This window comes from Oryzias melastigma, linkage group LG14 (assembly GCF_002922805.2).
Source record: "Oryzias melastigma strain HK-1 linkage group LG14, ASM292280v2, whole genome shotgun sequence".
Lineage (NCBI taxonomy): Eukaryota > Metazoa > Chordata > Actinopteri > Beloniformes > Adrianichthyidae > Oryzias > Oryzias melastigma.
In genome coordinates, this window is record NC_050525.1 from 24,794,401 (window position 1) to 24,812,549 (window position 18,149).

The window sequence follows — 18,149 nt, forward strand, 5'->3', positions numbered from 1 at the left end:
AAAAATGTATTCTTAAAAAATTCAAGTGAAAAAAAAAATTCTGGTTATCAAGTGTTGCACACCAGTTACTAACCAGAACAAATTTTTTTTATTCAATTTATAGAAAAAAGAAATTCTGGGTAGTAACTGGTGCACACCAGTTCGTAACTGAAAAAAAATGTTTTCACTAAAAATTGAACTTAAAAAAGAAAATGTGCTTACTATCTGGTGTGCACCAGTTACTAACCAGGAAGAAACACATTTTTTCAATTCCATTTTAGAAAAAAACATTTCTGAGTAGTAACTGGGCACACCAGTTAGTAACAAAAAAAATTGTTTTTACTAAAAATTGAAGTAAAAAAAAATTCTTGTTTCTATCTGGTGCGCACCAATTAGTAATTGTTTTAACCTCAACATCCCTTTAGGGGCTCCGTATAAATCAACATTTGAAAGAAAACAAAAGCATGAGATGAAGTAGCAATGACAAACAACGCAAACACAGATAAATGTGCTTTCACCAAATAAAAAAAATCCCCGACAACTTAAAAAAAACAAAAAAAAATTAGAGGTAGCTTTTATAACAAATGACAAAACCAAACGGCTCTTCAACAAACAGGGTTAATAATACCAAGTTTGGTAACAAGTAATGCACGAAGAAATACACAACGTTAGAAAAACAAACAAATCTCTTCATCGTGGCACTTATTTTTTTCTGCATACGCACTGCTTCATTATGCTTGCAATGCATTTTTCTAGCATGCACTCGTCCACCCTCAAAACACAAACAAAGGGAAAATTAAAATACACATGAGGTCACAAAAGCGAGGTAATTCAAGTACGATGTGTTGAGATCAAACTCAAGGTCAAAAAATAACAATAACAGGAGAGACGAAGCGCAGGGACCGAAACCACGGAGAGCCGATTCATTCAGATGTCTTAGTGCTCGCCTCTTTAGCTACTGGGCTGAGTCTTATCCGATCTCCCTTTTCCGTTAAGCATTTGGATAGGTGCAATAATCATACAGTTTCAACCCCGATCCCTGTGGCTGTACACGCCGCACAGGTTTAATGCTGGATTTCTGAGACGCCAGAAAAGCTGAACGCTTCCCACCTGCAACTGAACTTTTAAGATGTTTTTAATATTTCAGCACACATTGGAAATCTCTTTATGGTGAGGATGGATACTAACCCTCTCCTCTCTCCCTTCGCCATGCAGTGGTGCATCAGCAACACAATATAGGGAAAGTACTAAGGAAGCCTTTCTAGTGGTAATCAAAAACATACACTTGACAGTAAAAATGCTGAAATATAACCAGGACTATGGACCACTGCATGCAGCGGTGGTGCATACTGTAAAAACGCGCAGAAAAGTCTTCACGCCAGACAGAAAGAGATTTTCCTGCCGGAAACACGAAAAATGACATTTACGGTGGGAATTTGGGAATTCTGGCTTCGAATTTGAAAGCAGCATTAACCTGCTACAGTACATGTTTTACAACCGTCTCACAGCCTTTCACATTCATGCTTCGATGCCATATAACAGTCTGGAAACTGCCTCTGGTAAAAGTTAAGGTGCGCCGCAAAGGCGTTCTTTTCAACATTCACTACCAGCAGTCAAAGCCCCAGGACTCCCAAAACCTTTTCCCCCCGGTTCATTTGTGCTTACTGTGGCAAATGGATGATTATGAATGTGTCAGCTCCTGTACTGTCTCTTTAGCGTGATAGTAATCAGGTCAAACGCACAAGGAAAAAGCAGTCCAGTTATCTCCTGCTAAATAGGTGAAGAGGCTGGTATTTTGGGATACTGTTGGAGCGAGTTATAATTCCACGAGGGATTTATATTCCAGATCTGGCCGACATCAAACAGAAACTGTTGTCGTGGTTTGTTCTAATTTAGCAATGACGAACTTTGACGAAAAGCAGAAAGAAGTATGAGAGGAGAAGTGAGGAAAGTTTGCCTTTGGCTCTCGAGGGAGCAGCCAGAGGTGGCTGACCTGCTCCGGAACCAGGAAGACTACTAAAAGAAACTGCAGGAAACTCTCCATGAAAAGCATCTTCCCAAACGGGTACCTGGCTTGCAGCATTTTCAATATTCCCACACGTCCAACCAACGGTTTCATCTACTGCCGATTCTCAGGCGCGATCTCAATGTCTGGTAATAGCCGACGAGTTTTATGGATTGACTTTCTAACAAGTGGAGACTATTGAAAGACCGTATGGACTTAAAGAGAAGATAATGATGCATTTCTGAAAAGACTTAAAAAGAAAAGGGGTGGTTTCTATTATTTTCTTGTACTTTTCTACAAGATGAGTGATGTGGGACGACCAGAAAACTGACTGGAGGATGGATTCCATAGACTTGCAGGTTCAGATAGTCCTTGAGAATCTGATTTCTCCCTAACAGGGCAGCAGGATCTAAAGAATCCCCTTTTGCAGATCGCTTACTTACTTTATGGTGATGCATAAAAAGACCTGGAACAATAAAACCGTTGCAGATGTAGTGAATGACCCGGTAATTCCGAAACAGTGGTGGAGAAACCCTATCTCCATGTCCAAGTGTTCCTCCTTTTTAGTCTTTTAGCCAGATCATCACCGCCCTTTAACCCTGCTTGTTGTCGCCACCTTTGCATTAAAAAAACCCATCTTGTTTAAGTAGTTTGTCGTTGACATTCCTCGATCGTCAAGACCCACGCTTCCACTACGATCCATTACATTCCCCTTACCTCTCGACCCCATCCCAGCACTCTTCATTCATTTGCTATTCTCAAACGTAGCAAAGGTACAGGTAGGTCTTCTCTATGCGCCAGTCTGGGGGGATATCTTCCGGCTTGTGGCCTTTCATGTGCTTCTGCATGGCTGACAGGCTGGGGCAGTACTCCAGGCAGATGGTGCATTGGTAGGGCGAGGCGCCATTGTGGGTGCGCAGGTGCTTTATCATGGCCGAGTAGTCCCTGGATCTCTGGTGGCACAGCTTGCACTCGAATGGCTTCTCACCTGGGATTGAAGGGAAAGAGGTGATGCAAGTCAAAGTGCCGTTCAGCATTAGTGTTACCTCCAAGTGAAGTGTGACAGCGTCTTACAGGAAATAAATGAGGACAGTTGGTAGAAGTCAGATACAAAACAAGACAAACTCTATTAGTGTGTTCAATAGTTACCTTTTGCTCTCTTTGTGATCTTTTTAACACAAGTCTGTCACTACAGATTCAAGATAGTTATTACTATGAAGGACAATTCTCAACAATCTTTAGGTTTTCAACAAAAAATACACTAAAAAAAAAGAATTGTGTAGTTTAAATCAAGCCTTAGTCATAGATACCCTTAAAGATGAACAAGGATCGTCTGTGGGCAAATTATAGGGCAACCCTGTACAGGGAACAAGTCGTAGGGAACACCTATACAAGACGTAAAGAAAGGTAAGTAAAGTAGAGGAGATGTTGGGACTTTGTTGGGATTTTTTATTTTTTCAAGCCCCCAAAAACCTGCGTCAAGAACCTCATTAGTGCTGTTCAAGTGATAATTGTGTGCCTCTTGTGTGCTAGAGTTTAGGAACATAGACAATCAGAGGGGAGTTTGTGTGAACATCCTACACTTATAAAGCATGTGCACACCCTATGCGTGTGTGACGTTTGTGTCGGGGTCAGTAAGGAGTAAGGGGCATCGTATGACAACATCACCCATACGCCATGAGTGTGAGCAACTTACATTTACCTACAGCAGGAACAGGCAACTCCAGGCCTCCAAGCCTGACTGATTACCTGGTTCAGGTATCTCCAGCCAATTAGAATATGCCAGAGCAGGGGTATATTGGAAAACATGTAGGAATACAGCCCTCGAGGCCTGAAGTTGTCTTTCCCTGGCCTAAAGCTACATTCACATCGGGTATGTGTCATACGTTATGCTTATAGTATACGATGTACCTGATACTAGCACAAACCTACAGTTGTGCCTACAGTTGGAAGAGGCTTAAAACGGTGCAAATCTTGTAAATCTTGCTCCAGGCTTTTACTTACATTGCTCAGTTCTGATAAATGAAAGACTTGGTGTAAGATAAATCCGGTCATATAATTCCTCCATGATCAATTAACAGCTGGCACTTTGGTGAATTAAAGAGGAACTCATCCAAACGTCACTACTGTCACTACTATTTTCATGACGTCCCAATGAGCTACCTCCATCTTCAGCATCTTCAGTTCATTCACAGCCACTCTAGCAGGACTGAGGAAGGCCTCACTTGTAACTCATGTGTGTTTTGTTATAGATTAAAGTTAATGTCTGACTAAACGACTGCAAGGAAACCCCAAATCCCAAATCATCAGTCACCATGTTTAATAAGTGATTAGCTCTAGCTGCCTTTGGCAATAAAGACGTATAGTAAAAAAATGTAAGTTGTTTAAAAGTGTGACTTATTTAAAGACATTTTTGAGTAAACATAATTTCAGAAATCTGACATTTCCAACCGTGTACAGTAAAAAGGAAAGCAGCTTTTTTTTTCTAGTAATACTTTGTTATAATTATTTCTAGTAAATCTTTTTATTACAACCATACTGGTAAAACCTTTAGTATTCATAAATAAAGGCCAAAAGAATTAAGTATTAATGACTCTTTTAGTTTCTTGCTAAAGATCTGATTACGGTTTAACCTTGAGGTGAATTCATTGAGACATTTAGCCTCTGAAAGGTTGATGATTTTTGAAGCTTTTATCTTTTACTAAATGACAGACTCGGAGTGAAAATTACAATAAGAACCTTTTTCAGGCAGGAATCAATACATTGAAGGTTGATGTCTTTTTCTGTTGTTTTACTTCAGTTCTGCTTTCAAACATATGATTCATCTTTGCTATATTGAAATTCATCAGATTCAAGATGAAATTGAAGAATTCTTATAAGTAAGAATCCATATATTATAGGTTATCCTAGTTTGCATTTCCCTCATTTTAGACCAGAACCTTAGGCCTTGTTTCTACTGAGCGGACTGGTACAGTACTTTGAGTGTTTCCATTGTAAAATGGATCCATTAAGCAGGACAGACTCCAATGTTCCTGGATGGTCCAAAACTCAATGGAAACGCTCATTTGAATTCCATTCTGCCCCTTAGGAAACAAATAAGAAATTGCTCAAAGTTTTCAAAACTTTGTGCACTTTGAAACTTGTGAACTTGAACATGTACTTTCAGACTCCACTCAAACTTTACGTTCAGCAACTACTGAGTTTTTGAGGATATTTTGGAATTTAGCTTTTAATTTAGCATTATGCTAGCTGGTTTTTGCTAGTTTAGAAATTTTTCTAGTTTTTTTAGGCTAACTTAGAGTTTAGCTAATGTTTTAGCATCTTGCTAGGTACTTTGGCAAAATTTGACATTTTTCAAGTGTTTAAGGCTAAGCTAATATTATAGCATTAAGCTAGCTGTTTTGTCAAAGTTAGACTTTTTTGAGTTCATCAGGCAAATTTGAAGTTTAGCTAATATTTTAGCATTATGGAAATTATTTAGCCAAAACATGACTTTTTTTTAGTTCTTTAGGCAAAATTAGACATTTCCCAGTTGTTTAGGCTTACTTGGAGTTTAGCTAATATTTTAGCATCATGCTAGCAGTTTTGGCAAAAATGTACTTTTTTAGGTTATTTAGGCAAATTTGGAGTTTAGCTAATATTTTTTTTTACATTATGCTAGCTGTTTTTGCAAAATTAGCCATTTTTCCAGTTTTTTAGACACATTTATAGTTTAATATTTTAGCATTATACCAGCTGTTAAAATTAGATATTTTTTTCAGTTTTTTTGGGCTGTTTTTAGCATTCAGCTGACGTTTTGGCAGCTTCAGCATTTCAGTTATCAGCTTGAACATCTTTAGCTTTCAGCATTTTCAGCTACGATCTCTCGCATCTTCAGCGGCCAAATTCAGCTAACAGTATTTCACACAGCTAATGCCATGTCTAGTTCAATTCGTATAGTGAATCAGTGAATCAGGAGCAAACGAAAGATTGCCGTAGGACAAAGCGTGTACTTGTTACTGTACGTTCAAACTACGACCGGCTGGCCTCAAAGCTCCATTCTGATGCATCCACTTGCAGAAAAATAGATCCATTAATGTCTTCATTTTCCTCATCCAAGCTGGCATCTGGCTCTAACATTGCTCGTTGCACCTTTATCGTTAGGCAGAAGGTCTGAAGGGCTGTAAGCTAGCGGGGGGGACATGTAAACAAAGGGATGATGGGAAATGTTGGCTGGAACACAGAGGTTATATTCTGATAACCACTCTGCAGAAACTATGTCCTCATAAACAGGTTTTTTTTATTTTATCTTAAAACTAGGGCCCATGGGAACTTTTGATAGATCAAAAATAGAATTGGAGTGGGACTTAAATTAAAAATTGAGGTTTCTAAATCTTCCTACATTCGGTGCCTCAGCTGACCTAAACTATAGATGACAAAACTTGGAAAACATCGTCACTTAAGTAATTTATCGCAAAATTAGCTCATACCTTCTTCTGAAGATGCTATAAATCAAAGTGTGACACAGCTTTCTTGCTGCAGAGGCTTCTCCATTCAAGAGCCACATTTTAATTTGGTATCAGCAGCCCTCCTAAACGTGCTAATCATTTGAGTGATGGCAGAGAATAATCCACCAGCGCTGAAGCCAGCAGACTCAAATTAGACATGTAAATGCTGACCTTTACCAATGGCATTTGAAATGAGCTGTCGGAAGTGATCTGGCCCAGCGCTTTGCTGTCACCTTTCAGCTGCGCGCGTGCAGAGGCTGAACCCCTCCATCTTCACGCCTCTGATGCTCGGCGAGCCGGTGGTTGTGGAGCCCCGGTTAACCTTGACCCCTACGGAAGGCCGGGTCGTCCTGTCACTTAGCCAATGGGAATAAATACAGTGTTTCGGGTCTTCATCCGTTTGGCCGTGACACCTGCATGATGTTATTATTGATAACCCGACTGTAAACAGAGTCACTTCAAATAACCAGCTAATAATGAATTGCAAATGGAGCCTTGGTATTGATCCGGGATTGGCATTTGGGATGTGTGGAGAGAAGGGGAGGTGGGCGGGGGGCCGAGGCTGCCAATGTCGATGATTCATCAAGCAGCTCCCTTTTGTGTGAGGTGGCCTTTGACTGTGAGCTTGTCACTTGCTCTTGTTATCTGCTGTTGCTCTACGGCTTAACGCAAAGCCCCCCCTCCCCCGCACAAAAGGGGAAAGGGTGGATGGAGGGGAGCCAATTATTGGACAGGCTGCCTTGATAGTGTGGCTTAACAGCTGGCTTATTGAATAGGAGATGGGAGGGTGCTGCTGCGAGTCGGCTGGATAAAAAACGATGTTGAGGGAGCATAAACTCTTGGCCGCGTGCCACGCTGGTGCACGCCGCTGCTGGGGCTTTGCTCTGGCGGCACTCATTCTCCGGGGCACCTAGCCTATCACAGTGTCAACATCTTTATGGGGCTCTAAATTCACGGGAATCAATAGAAAGTCGTCTTCAGCCTTCATTTACAGTATAACTGCATCACAGATACTGTACTCAGCTTTCTGTGCCTTCCCAAGACACCAATGAATAAAGATAAATGTTAACAGCTTTTCCTCAACAGTAGACCCACATTAACCAACATGGGTTTAAAATACTGGATAAGCCCTAACTGCTAAAAAAAACTATATAGTGTAGGACTATCTAGTGCCCTGGATTTTAAAAGCAAAAAAATGTTGAAACAGAATGCATTGTGGTCCTTTTTCCCAAATCTAGTGAGCATTGATGCATATTGGTTTTAAGCAGAGAATTCTGGGAAATTTTAGAATTGAAGATTCAGACAGCACTACGGCGAACGCACCAAATAATGCACTATGTTGTGAATAGTGAAGGAATTTAGACATAGCTATTAGGGCTTTTCTAATTGTCTTGGCTGTTAGTGGAAATTTAGAAATATTCTCTTTTGTTACTGAAATTATTTTATGCTACTTCTGTTTTTACTAATTTGATTTGATCTTTATTTATTCACTTTTACTGACATATATCTGTCTATTAGTGTTTCTTTTATTTGTCTGGTTAGTTTCTCTGGTTATTTATATCCGGTTTGGCTCCTTGCTTAGATCGGGGGATCTTGTAGTAGCAACAATTGTGACAAACTAAAACGTGAGAATATGGTGTGTACCTTTGTATATAAGTATATATTCCTTAGATATATATGCATTGAATAAGTGTTTATTCTTTTTAATTCCAATATTTTTCTTACCTCCCTGTTGTCAAAATGGCTTCTATACTCTTAATTATTTTTTATCTGCAAAATACATCTTTGCCTGATCATTGTATGCACTCAGCCAACATACATATTCTTTGGTTCAGTCCCATTAGCTTTCACACACCTGGTTGTGAGAAATTAGCTCTCCACATTTGACCCCTCCCCCGGGGGAGGGGTGAGATGCAGACACAGCTGCGATTTTGAGGTTTATTTAACCGCCCAATCTAACCCCTTAATGTTGAATGTCAAGCAGGGTCCGATTTTTGTGGGATTTTGGGGTGAAGGATTTGAACTCATGACCCTCCAGGGTTGGGGTGGACACTCCACCACAAGGACACTGGTTGGTTGCAACACCACTTTTCTCTGTGTTAGGCTCATCAGGTTTACAGAGTTTGTGTAAACTCTCTACTACTTTAAAAGTCGAAAATCAGTGCATTTTTTTTCTTCAAAATCTGCTGGAAATACATTTATAGTGTATTTGTGATAATTCAAAGAATTAAAACTCCTGTGTTTAAGGGTTAAACAGTAGGTTACCATCTAAAAAAATGACAGAGCTAATTTCGTCATTTATAAAACGCCCACTAACTGTAAAAGACGTCCTTGTAAAGTGTCTTAATTGGCCTTGTTTTAGCGCCGCACCTGTGTGCACTCGGTAGTGGGTTTCCAGCTGGTGCTTGAGGCTGAACTTCTTCCCGCAGCCGTTACATTCATAGGGCTTCTCCCCGGTGTGGATGCGCTTGTGGCCCTTCAGCGTGCTCTCATCTCGGAAGCAGCTCCCACAGAACTCGCACTCGTAGGGGTGGTCCCCCGCTGTAACGTGGAGACAGAAAGACACGTTTACTTCATCTGCAGATCAAACAGAAGCGGATACACTTGAGGGAATTACAAGAGGGGAGGATACAAGAGCAACGAAAGCACAAAATCATTGCAGTTATTCAGAAATGTTTTGTTTTTATGGTTGTCTAATCTGAAATAGACTGATTATTAATTGTTAGTTTCCACCTTTTACAATCACAATGTTGTGATACTTGAAAAAAACATCAATACACAGTTTTTCCTGATTGATGTGTCCGTCGTTTCCACAATGGAGGGACATCAGCATTATGTTTCAGCGGATCACACTTTAACGGCAGCCGACAGATACAACCTGTGATTTTCTCCACACACCCTCCCCCCACTTTTGGCGTGTTTTGTGTGAGGCCTTCAATAATTGCAGGCTGTCATTGCCATGGGAGATGTTATAGTGACAATGTAGTCATATCAACAATGCCCTAATGGAAGACCTGACTGATGTGGAAATGACAGGCCAATGAGTTTGTCACAAGCAAATTCATCATTCTTTCCGATGCTGTTGTTTAATACAGTAGAAATACTAGTAGAAGTCTTCCAGACATCACATCCATCGACTGCTTATGAGAACTGGACCGAGAGAAGCCATGTCCTCATCGGGTATGGGACACGGGTTCAATGACCATGACTGTCGTTACCCGATACTAGATACTAGCACCTGTCTGACACCTACAGTTGAAGAGGCAGACCGTGTTCCAGGTTTTTTCTTTCACAGCCCGATTCAGATTTATGTAAGATTTAATGTCATAATTGAAACAGTTGGTACTTTAAAAAGGATACCATCAATGGCTTGGACATCTGGTCCAGATGCCTCCTGGATGCCTCCCCAGTGAGGTGTTCCAGGCATGTCTCACTGGGGCGGACGCTCTGGGGAAGACTCAGGACACACTGGAGAGGTTACGTTCTCTCAGCTTGCCTGGGAACACCTCAGGGTCCCCCAGAGGAGGTGGAGGAAGGGACCGAGGATAGGGAAGTCTGGTCATCTTTGCTTAGACTGCTGCCCCTGCGTCTGGGTCCCAGAAGAAAATGGTCGGATGGATGGCCGTCCATATATCACTACCAAATTTGAGTCCCTGATTGGTCAAAGTTGACCTGGTCTAACTTTCATCACACATTCAGTGGTTTTGTATGTAGAGCCCAAAAAATGTCATAGAAAGTTGTGTAGCGATATGTGAACATGAGAGTTTTAAACACAGGAATCCCGTACACAATAGAAGTGTATGGGATTTAGGGTTCTTGGAGCCAGCGGGTACTTCCTGTTTAGAATGTCAGAGGGGCGGGGTCACACAGTCCAGTTCTCATATATCGTCAGTGATCCTTTCTCACTTTCTTGACCTCCAAAATGCCAAATGACATTGTTCCAAAGTTGGATGTAGAGGAACATTATGAAATATACAGAAATATCAAACAGGAAAAAGGGCTCCACAACAATACAAGAGACAATACACCAGTTTTTAATGCATCTATTCACGCTCACCTGTCTGAATGTATTTTTACTTTTTTTATTTGAATAGCACAACACTCCATCCTAGCAAGCGAGCCTGAAATCCAGACACCTGCACGTACAGTATGAATACCTTTTGAAATGAAAGTAAAGGGCATCACGTTCAACTCCTCAGGCTTCCGCTGCACCAGGTCCCCACTGGGCAGCGCCAATAAATATTCATATGATGATTCAATGATCAGGGATATTATGATTTGCAGGGAGCCTCTCACCAGCAGCCCAAAGACTAATTGTATTCCTGTGTTTGATGAGGAGCTGCTCATTCCATCATTTGCCCCCCCACCCCACCATCTCCCCGCCTCACTATCTCCTTCTAAGTAATGTTGTGGATATTTATTAATGTATTTCACTCCTGCAGGTTTAAGTCACCATCAATGACCTATGCCTTTCATTATCTGCCTGTCCAAGAGGCAACGTGCCAAGGAATAAATTGCATTTCTCGTTATGTGCTTCTACCACACCCCACTGTTAAGAGACAATTTTGCTTCCATCCACATGTTTTATTTAAGACTTCATCTAAGTAAATACAGTACGTATGCAAGCAGTTTATTTATTTAGAATGAGCGAGAACAAAAGGAATGAAAGGAAAAGATGAAAATCACTCTGATAACATTATGGGCGTGTTTTAATCTTATGGAAAACGCGTTTTCTGATGGTTTGGGATGTTGGGCGCATACTCATTAAAGCGATTGGGAGGGGGGGTGAAGCTGAGACAAGGATGGAGCAGGGTATGTGGGTGTATATGGCAGCGGCGGTGGGGGCTGGGTAAAAATCAATAAAAGTGACAGTCTTTATTTGTCTGCATGAAGTTATCAGTGGCTCCCGCTGTAAGACATTGTGCTCTTTCTAGCGTCTCAACCACAGCAGAGATCACAATCCATCACGGCGCTCCGTCGGCTTGCACAACGCCACAAGAATAATAATTGAGCTCGGATTCACCTGCCTTTAATTAGGGCCTCCTATCAGACCAGAAAGTGGGATGCTAATGCTCAGAGAAGGCCTGTGGAGGGTTATTTACGCCCAATGTCCTGTTGCTGTGCTAACGTCTGCCGCTGATGAAAGAATTTCGACTTCGAATAATAGCTTGCAGCTGTAGTTCTCAGTTTAATAAAGATTTGCATCTGTGTGTTAGAAAATTCACAACAAATTACATTATGTTTCCTCTCAGCTGTGGTTTGATATCATCTATACGGACTCTAAAAATATTCACACTAAGAAAAAAGACCACAATAGCATTCGTGATTCTTTTGGAAGCAGCACAAACGTTGTAGGACGACGAAAAGATTTACCTTCTGTACGTCTCTGAGACTTATTTTAGATGACGGATGAAAGAAGAGAGAACAGAAAGCTGCAAGACAAAACACTTTGAAAAGTGAAGGAAAGTTGGAGAAGTCCTAAAGCGGTATGAAGCAGAAAACAAGAAGATGCAGACTGCCAAGAGAGGATGTACAAGGGTAGGGTAAAGTCTTAGTCGTATGCACTCGTATGCCAAAATATCGATATTCCGATATATCGCGATATGTAGTTCTCACCAAGTATCAATCTTTTATTTTGTTTGAAAAGGCTGTAAAATGTAATATAGTTCTGTTCTTTACAACAATTATCTAATCTAAATAGAAGAACTGCTGTTCATGTTTACTATTGTTAACACGGAATTTTACAGATAATTTAAATTCAATTGGTGTCAATGCTTGTCAAAGACACAATATTACTGATTTCAGCAATGTTGCACAAAAGTGACTATTATTTATTGCACAAAATAAGGCGCAAGTTGTTTACTATGATTGTGTTCAAGCTAAAAAATAAATGGGAATATATTTCCCTAAAAAATATGTTCTTCTATATAACGTGAGTCATTAGAGATGATTTTGACCAATTATCGTAGTATCGTGATATTATCGATATCGTGAGTCATGTATCGTATCGTGAGGTACCCGGCCCTAATGTACTCGTATATGGGTTGACCTGTATGGGTACTGCAGGTTTTTGGGTTTTCGCGGCACCATTTGTGCCTTGAGGTTTGTACAGTCACTCCAACAAACATGAAAAATGGAATTATGTAAGTGTATTGTAAAGAATTTGTAAGTTTTTAGTGAGATGCCATTACTAGTTCAGCCCAAATGCTCCACGGACGAAGTGTGTAGGTGATATGCACGTGGTCGTAGGACGGCAGCAGACGGTACCCCAACCCGGTTTTGGTACCCTAACCTTAACCCGGTACTGGTTCTAATCAGCTGCCGCATCCGGATTGCACCCGATACAGCGTCTGGTACCAGTTTGGGTCCGGTACCTTATCTGGTCTGGTTTACAAACTTTAATGACATTGATTTGAAGTTTACAATCAGGATGTATCAGCAATGGATTGCAACTTTCCACACTGAAAGAGCCTTTTGTTCCCGTTTACGATCCAATCAGTACTTTTATGATAAAAACAAGTAAACTACAGTTTTTTTCATGAGTAAAATATAGATATATAAAGAGAAATTTGCATTTGGCAGCATAGCATTCATAAACTTCCCTGTATACTACAAAGACATTTTTATCAATGCATGTCAAAAATTACATTTTCTGTTTCCTGAAGTCCTTTCCCTTATTTACTACTACTGGTACTTCATTGGTTTATAATCTAATAGAAAAGCTAAATTAAGCATTTAGTAAATCATATTTTATCACCCTCTAGACAACAACTAAATGTTGTGCAGGAAATGATTCAAACGTATCCTTAATGAGCCGCGCTTATAGGAAAGATCAGACTTTTTACCAATATTTTTCTTCAGTATATTAATTTTATGCATTCTGGAGGAATAGTTGATCGCACAAAGCCTCTCAAAGGAGTGTAATGTTAGCAGTTATGTTTAAATCCTTACAACGTAAATCCATGTTTATTTTATTATATACACTTGTTTACTTGACAGCAACATTATAAAGCATGTCTGTAAATGCATCAGAGTTAGCCAAAAAGCTAACATGACACGAGAAAATATTTGTCCTCCTAAAAACAAAATGAATGAATTCAATTATTGAAGAACCGTTTCTCAAATTAGCATTTTTTGATCTGATTTTATCTTATTTTAACAGAGAGCAAAACCTTAACAGTGAACATCTGAACTGTCAATTTATTTATACTTTTATTAGTGCTAAGCGATAGAAAAGTGTCTATCGTGTCATTTCTCCTCTATTGTTTGTTTATTTTTACTGTACAGAAATGTGTTTTTCTGCTAAGAAACTTTAAACTGTCGTAAACTTTAAAACATGTTTCTCATTTATTTCTATTTAGTTTAAAAAATAAACTCAGGAAAAAGTATGGACATGTCGATTTCTTTTTTCAGAGAATAACTGAAAATATATTTTATTGTGATACATATCATTATTGTGATAAAAAAATAATCTTTATCATGATACAGTTTTTTCCATATCGTCCAGCACTGGCTCTAATCCAGCGGTCTGCAACCTGAGGCTCCTTTCCCGCTCCTTTGAATAAATAATGGTATTGAAGTATTGGTTCAAATTTTGTAATTTATGTTTAGATTTTTAACAAAACTGAGCCAAATGATGGTAAAAGGTTTAATCTGCTATGAGAGCAGATTATTATTAGAATTACATTTTTTAAATTGTATTTAGTTTATAAAATATTTGTATTCTACACAAAAGTTGTTGTGTTTATAACTCAATAGTAAAAGGAGAAAAAAGAACACCAAAATGGAAAAGACACAGTTTAAGTAAATTTGCTGCAGCTGGAGGATACATTTTATTTTGAAAGGGACTTGAATGAGCTGCTTTCTAAAGTGAAAGAAGTTCATTTAATAAATAAAAACGAAATTATTTTAAAGCTATATTTTATAAATGAATGGATTAATTGGCACAAAAACATAAATAAAGTGTATTTTTCTGACTTTGAGGTGGGGACTTGTTGGATTTTAGTCCATAAGAAACTGGGTCATACGGCTCTTTTAGCATTAAAGGCAGCAGACCCCTGATCTAACACATAAAAATGTTAACATTTTAAATAAACATTTCAAACCCTAGAATTGATCACCTCTGTGTGCCTGGTATCATCTGTGCTGTGGCATCACCACTCGAGGGCGCTAAAGAGCAGTTGCACTGGGGAGCCCGGAATAAATTAGACTTTATTTTATAATCACATTGTGAGCATGTAAAAAGGGGTAGACTTCATTTTGTTGGGATACTCTCAAGGGTGCTGGAAAATAATAGGGACATGTCCTCTGTCCACCCCAATTCTGAGACTATTACTTACTCTCTGCTGCCCCCCCGTCTCCCCCCACAGCCTCTATTCTATATCCATTCTCACTTTTTTTTTTGTGTTTCTCTGTCTCGGCGGTGGCACATGGCGAGGACGCGGCAGATGAGGACCCAGCACAGTGAGGTGGAACCACAGCCGGCTGAGTGAACCCAAGTGTGCCCCCAAGCATCCCCACCTGCGTCTCCTGACCCCCCCACCTCTTTTGACACCCCAAAGGGCCGCAGAGGGTGCCCATGGGCACGCGGGGAGTGTTCATTATACATGGTAAGAGGCTGTAAATTAGCGGGCTCGGTCGCTGCCAGGACCAGAACTGGCTCGGGTCTTTTTTTTTTTCTTACTTTCTCTTCCCTGTCTGGCTGCGGCGCTATCAAATACAGCTGCGAACACAAAGCACCCTGCCACAGCAGACAGCAAATTGGCTCAGAGTTTAAAAAAACACACAGAGACACTTACACACAGACAGTGCACAACAACAGAATATTAATGAAGGCCCGGTCTGTAAAGAGAGTGTGCATGTCTGGGTCTGTGGAGCAGCACAGCTGCTATCACCGGCACTCCAATAAACTAGCATTGTTTTTATGCAACTGTACTGTACGAACATGCAATCTAGTCATCCTGCTGCATAAAATACAGAAACAAAGCAATTGTAAGTGAGTGTAACGTGTCAAAGAGGCGGTGATGAAACTGCAGGTGGATGAAAGGAAATAGGAGAGCGGGAGGAGGAGAGATGGCAAGATTAAGATGCTCAAATAAACACCATTAAATTTTTTCTTCTTCCTAAATAGTGATTTAGCGTCAAAGCCCATAATAGCAAGGCTGCTTTCAAAAGATAAAGCTGCCGACAGGTAAAATGAAACCCACACTTAATGAATGTCCATAAAAGCAGCTCTTTCTGCTTCCTCCTGTCAGTTGGCTCAACAGAACGGTGATTCAAGCAAACTACATCTGCGGGAAAGCTTTCTCCCCGAGATGAGCTGCCACAGTCACTCCATTAAAATTAGTGTTGAAAACTGGGAAACCGAGTCCGGGTATTTACAGGGAATTCTTGTCAAAATTGACACCCATTTCCTTGGGAAAATACCTGCGGGAACCAGCGATTTGTTTGGTCTCGGCGCCTCTTTGATGCAGAGAAACAAAGACGGCTCATCCTGTCTGCACTGTGATGATCACACTGATGAAATATCAATACATTTTTCACCTTTATGCTGTTTTTTAATTACTATTAATGATTCAAGGTCAAATTTAAATCTTAAAAAAACACTGTGATATATTTTTATCACTACAACTCAGCAACAAATCCAATGAAGAGGATTAGTTAAAAAAACGTTCCACAAACAGAAAAAATAGTGTATATTCTTCTATATTATGGAGTAATATAGATTTATTTGAGTTTTCTGGTTTTTAATTATAAAAAATATTATGGTAATACAGACATTTTGTTGTCCCCATATTACACGTGTCAAAGTGAAGGCGGATCCGGCCCTCCAGATCCTTTTATTTTATCGATGTTATCTTGCACTTATTTCTAACTTGTATATTTTTGACAAAATATATTTTATAGAGCGTAAAGTATTGAAAGTTATTTAGGTTGATTTATTCCGGAATAATGTTCCCGCCTGTTACTTTTCATAGTAATGTTAAAAAGTTACGTTTTTAAAGTTTTAAAATTTTAGTTTTAGTGTGTTCAATATGGCCTTTTGAGTTTTGGCCCCCTGTGCGACTGAGTTTGACACCCCACCCTATTATATATTTGAAGTTTAAAGCCCCACTCCAATAAATATTGTTTTTAACATGTTTAGTGCTATTTTTCTGATGATTGAGGACATATAAATTAAGAAAATTAAGCTTAAAATTGAGTTTCTGAGTATTTCTTTATTCAATGAATATTGAAAATGTGAAAAAGAAGTTATTTGTAACATAGAAAGTGAACTGGTCAAGCTCCCTGTTCTGCTCCATTCTGATACATCCACTTGACTAGATCCATGAACGTCTTTGTTTTCCTCGTCTGAGTATCTGGATCAGCTGGATAAGCTAAAATACTGCACAGTATTTTGGTTGCACCTTTTGATTGCCGTCACTGGTGGATGTTTAAATATACCCCCTAAAGTAATAACCACTCTTCATATGTGTTAATAGATTTTGAATGTTGATAGGTAGTGTCATTGTGCAGAGAAATCCTCTAGTTTTAGTAAAATGGTTTATTTGTATGATTACAGGGTCCGACATGATGTATAATTCCTATTGCACGTTCTTGAAGCATGAAAATTCTGCTTACACAAACCTCAATACAGTAATTTAGAGAAATGAGCATTACAATATATTTGATTTGTAATTAAGACTATATTTAACTGTGTTTATATTATTGCAATGCGTTTGGCTACTTCACTATGAATATCTTTGATATGTGGTTTCCATTACAAATTCCTAATAATTACACCTAGGAATTTAATTGTGATACCACTGTTAAAATGAATTGTAACTAATATAAAGTAAATATTTGGATTTTGATGATAATCTATGTACTATATTGTTATAATTATTTTATTTTCCCGAAATAATCATCTTAAGATTCATTAACTCTGTCAGAAATCTGTCAAAACAAAACAGGAAAAACTTAAACATCGCTTTAATCCCATCACCTTGTTAATGACCCATCATCCACCATCTCCAACTGGGACAGAGGAACCTTAATCCTACGTTTATCTATCCACCTACATAGAAAAAAGTTGCAAAGAACGTTTGAACCATAAAGGAATAACCAAACCTTTCTATCTCTGTTACTAAATCGCTGAATTTCGCTGACATTCATTTTGACGATTGTTGTTCTTTTCAGATCTTAAAGCCAGGTATTGATTTTATGATTTAATACCCACTCCGCCGAGCTTTTTAAATTTACTGGAAAAATGGTTTAAAGAAATAGACGGTGTTCTACTGAACATGTTTATGTCTATAATGTTTGATTTTTGTAATTACAACAAGTGTTTTGTTTCAGCTTTGCCCATGAAAAAACATGTACTTTCTCTATAAACCTAGACATTAAACATTAGACAGTGATATACAGAACTAGGGACTGGGTTTAGGAAACCATTAAAACGGTTTAAATGACCAATCACATTGCACTGATTGAGTAATCAAATCCATCAACCAATTTTTATTTCAAGTAATTGCATTTTTAGGCAAAAACTAATTTCAGTGCAAGAGTTTACAAGCTTTTACTAAAAATTACACCCAAGATTCGATTTTATATATACAGTATATATTTATATATATATATACATATCTACTATATATATATATATACTGTATATATACATACATGCATACATATATATA

General features: G+C 39.0%; 1 protein-coding gene across 1 annotated transcript in view; it reads right to left on the reverse strand.

The window, feature by feature from the left end:
• Window positions 1-244: 244 nt before the first annotated feature.
• zbtb16a (zinc finger and BTB domain containing 16a) overlaps window positions 245-18,149 on the reverse strand; it is a 193,728-nt gene continuing 175,823 nt past the window's right edge. The window contains exons 6-7 of the mRNA XM_024266366.2: window positions 8,842-9,012; window positions 245-2,972 (exon numbers count right to left, since the gene is read on the reverse strand). Coding sequence (XP_024122134.1) covers window positions 2,743-2,972; window positions 8,842-9,012 — 401 coding nt within the window. The 3' untranslated portion in view covers window positions 245-2,742. The remainder of the gene's footprint in view (window positions 2,973-8,841; window positions 9,013-18,149) is intronic.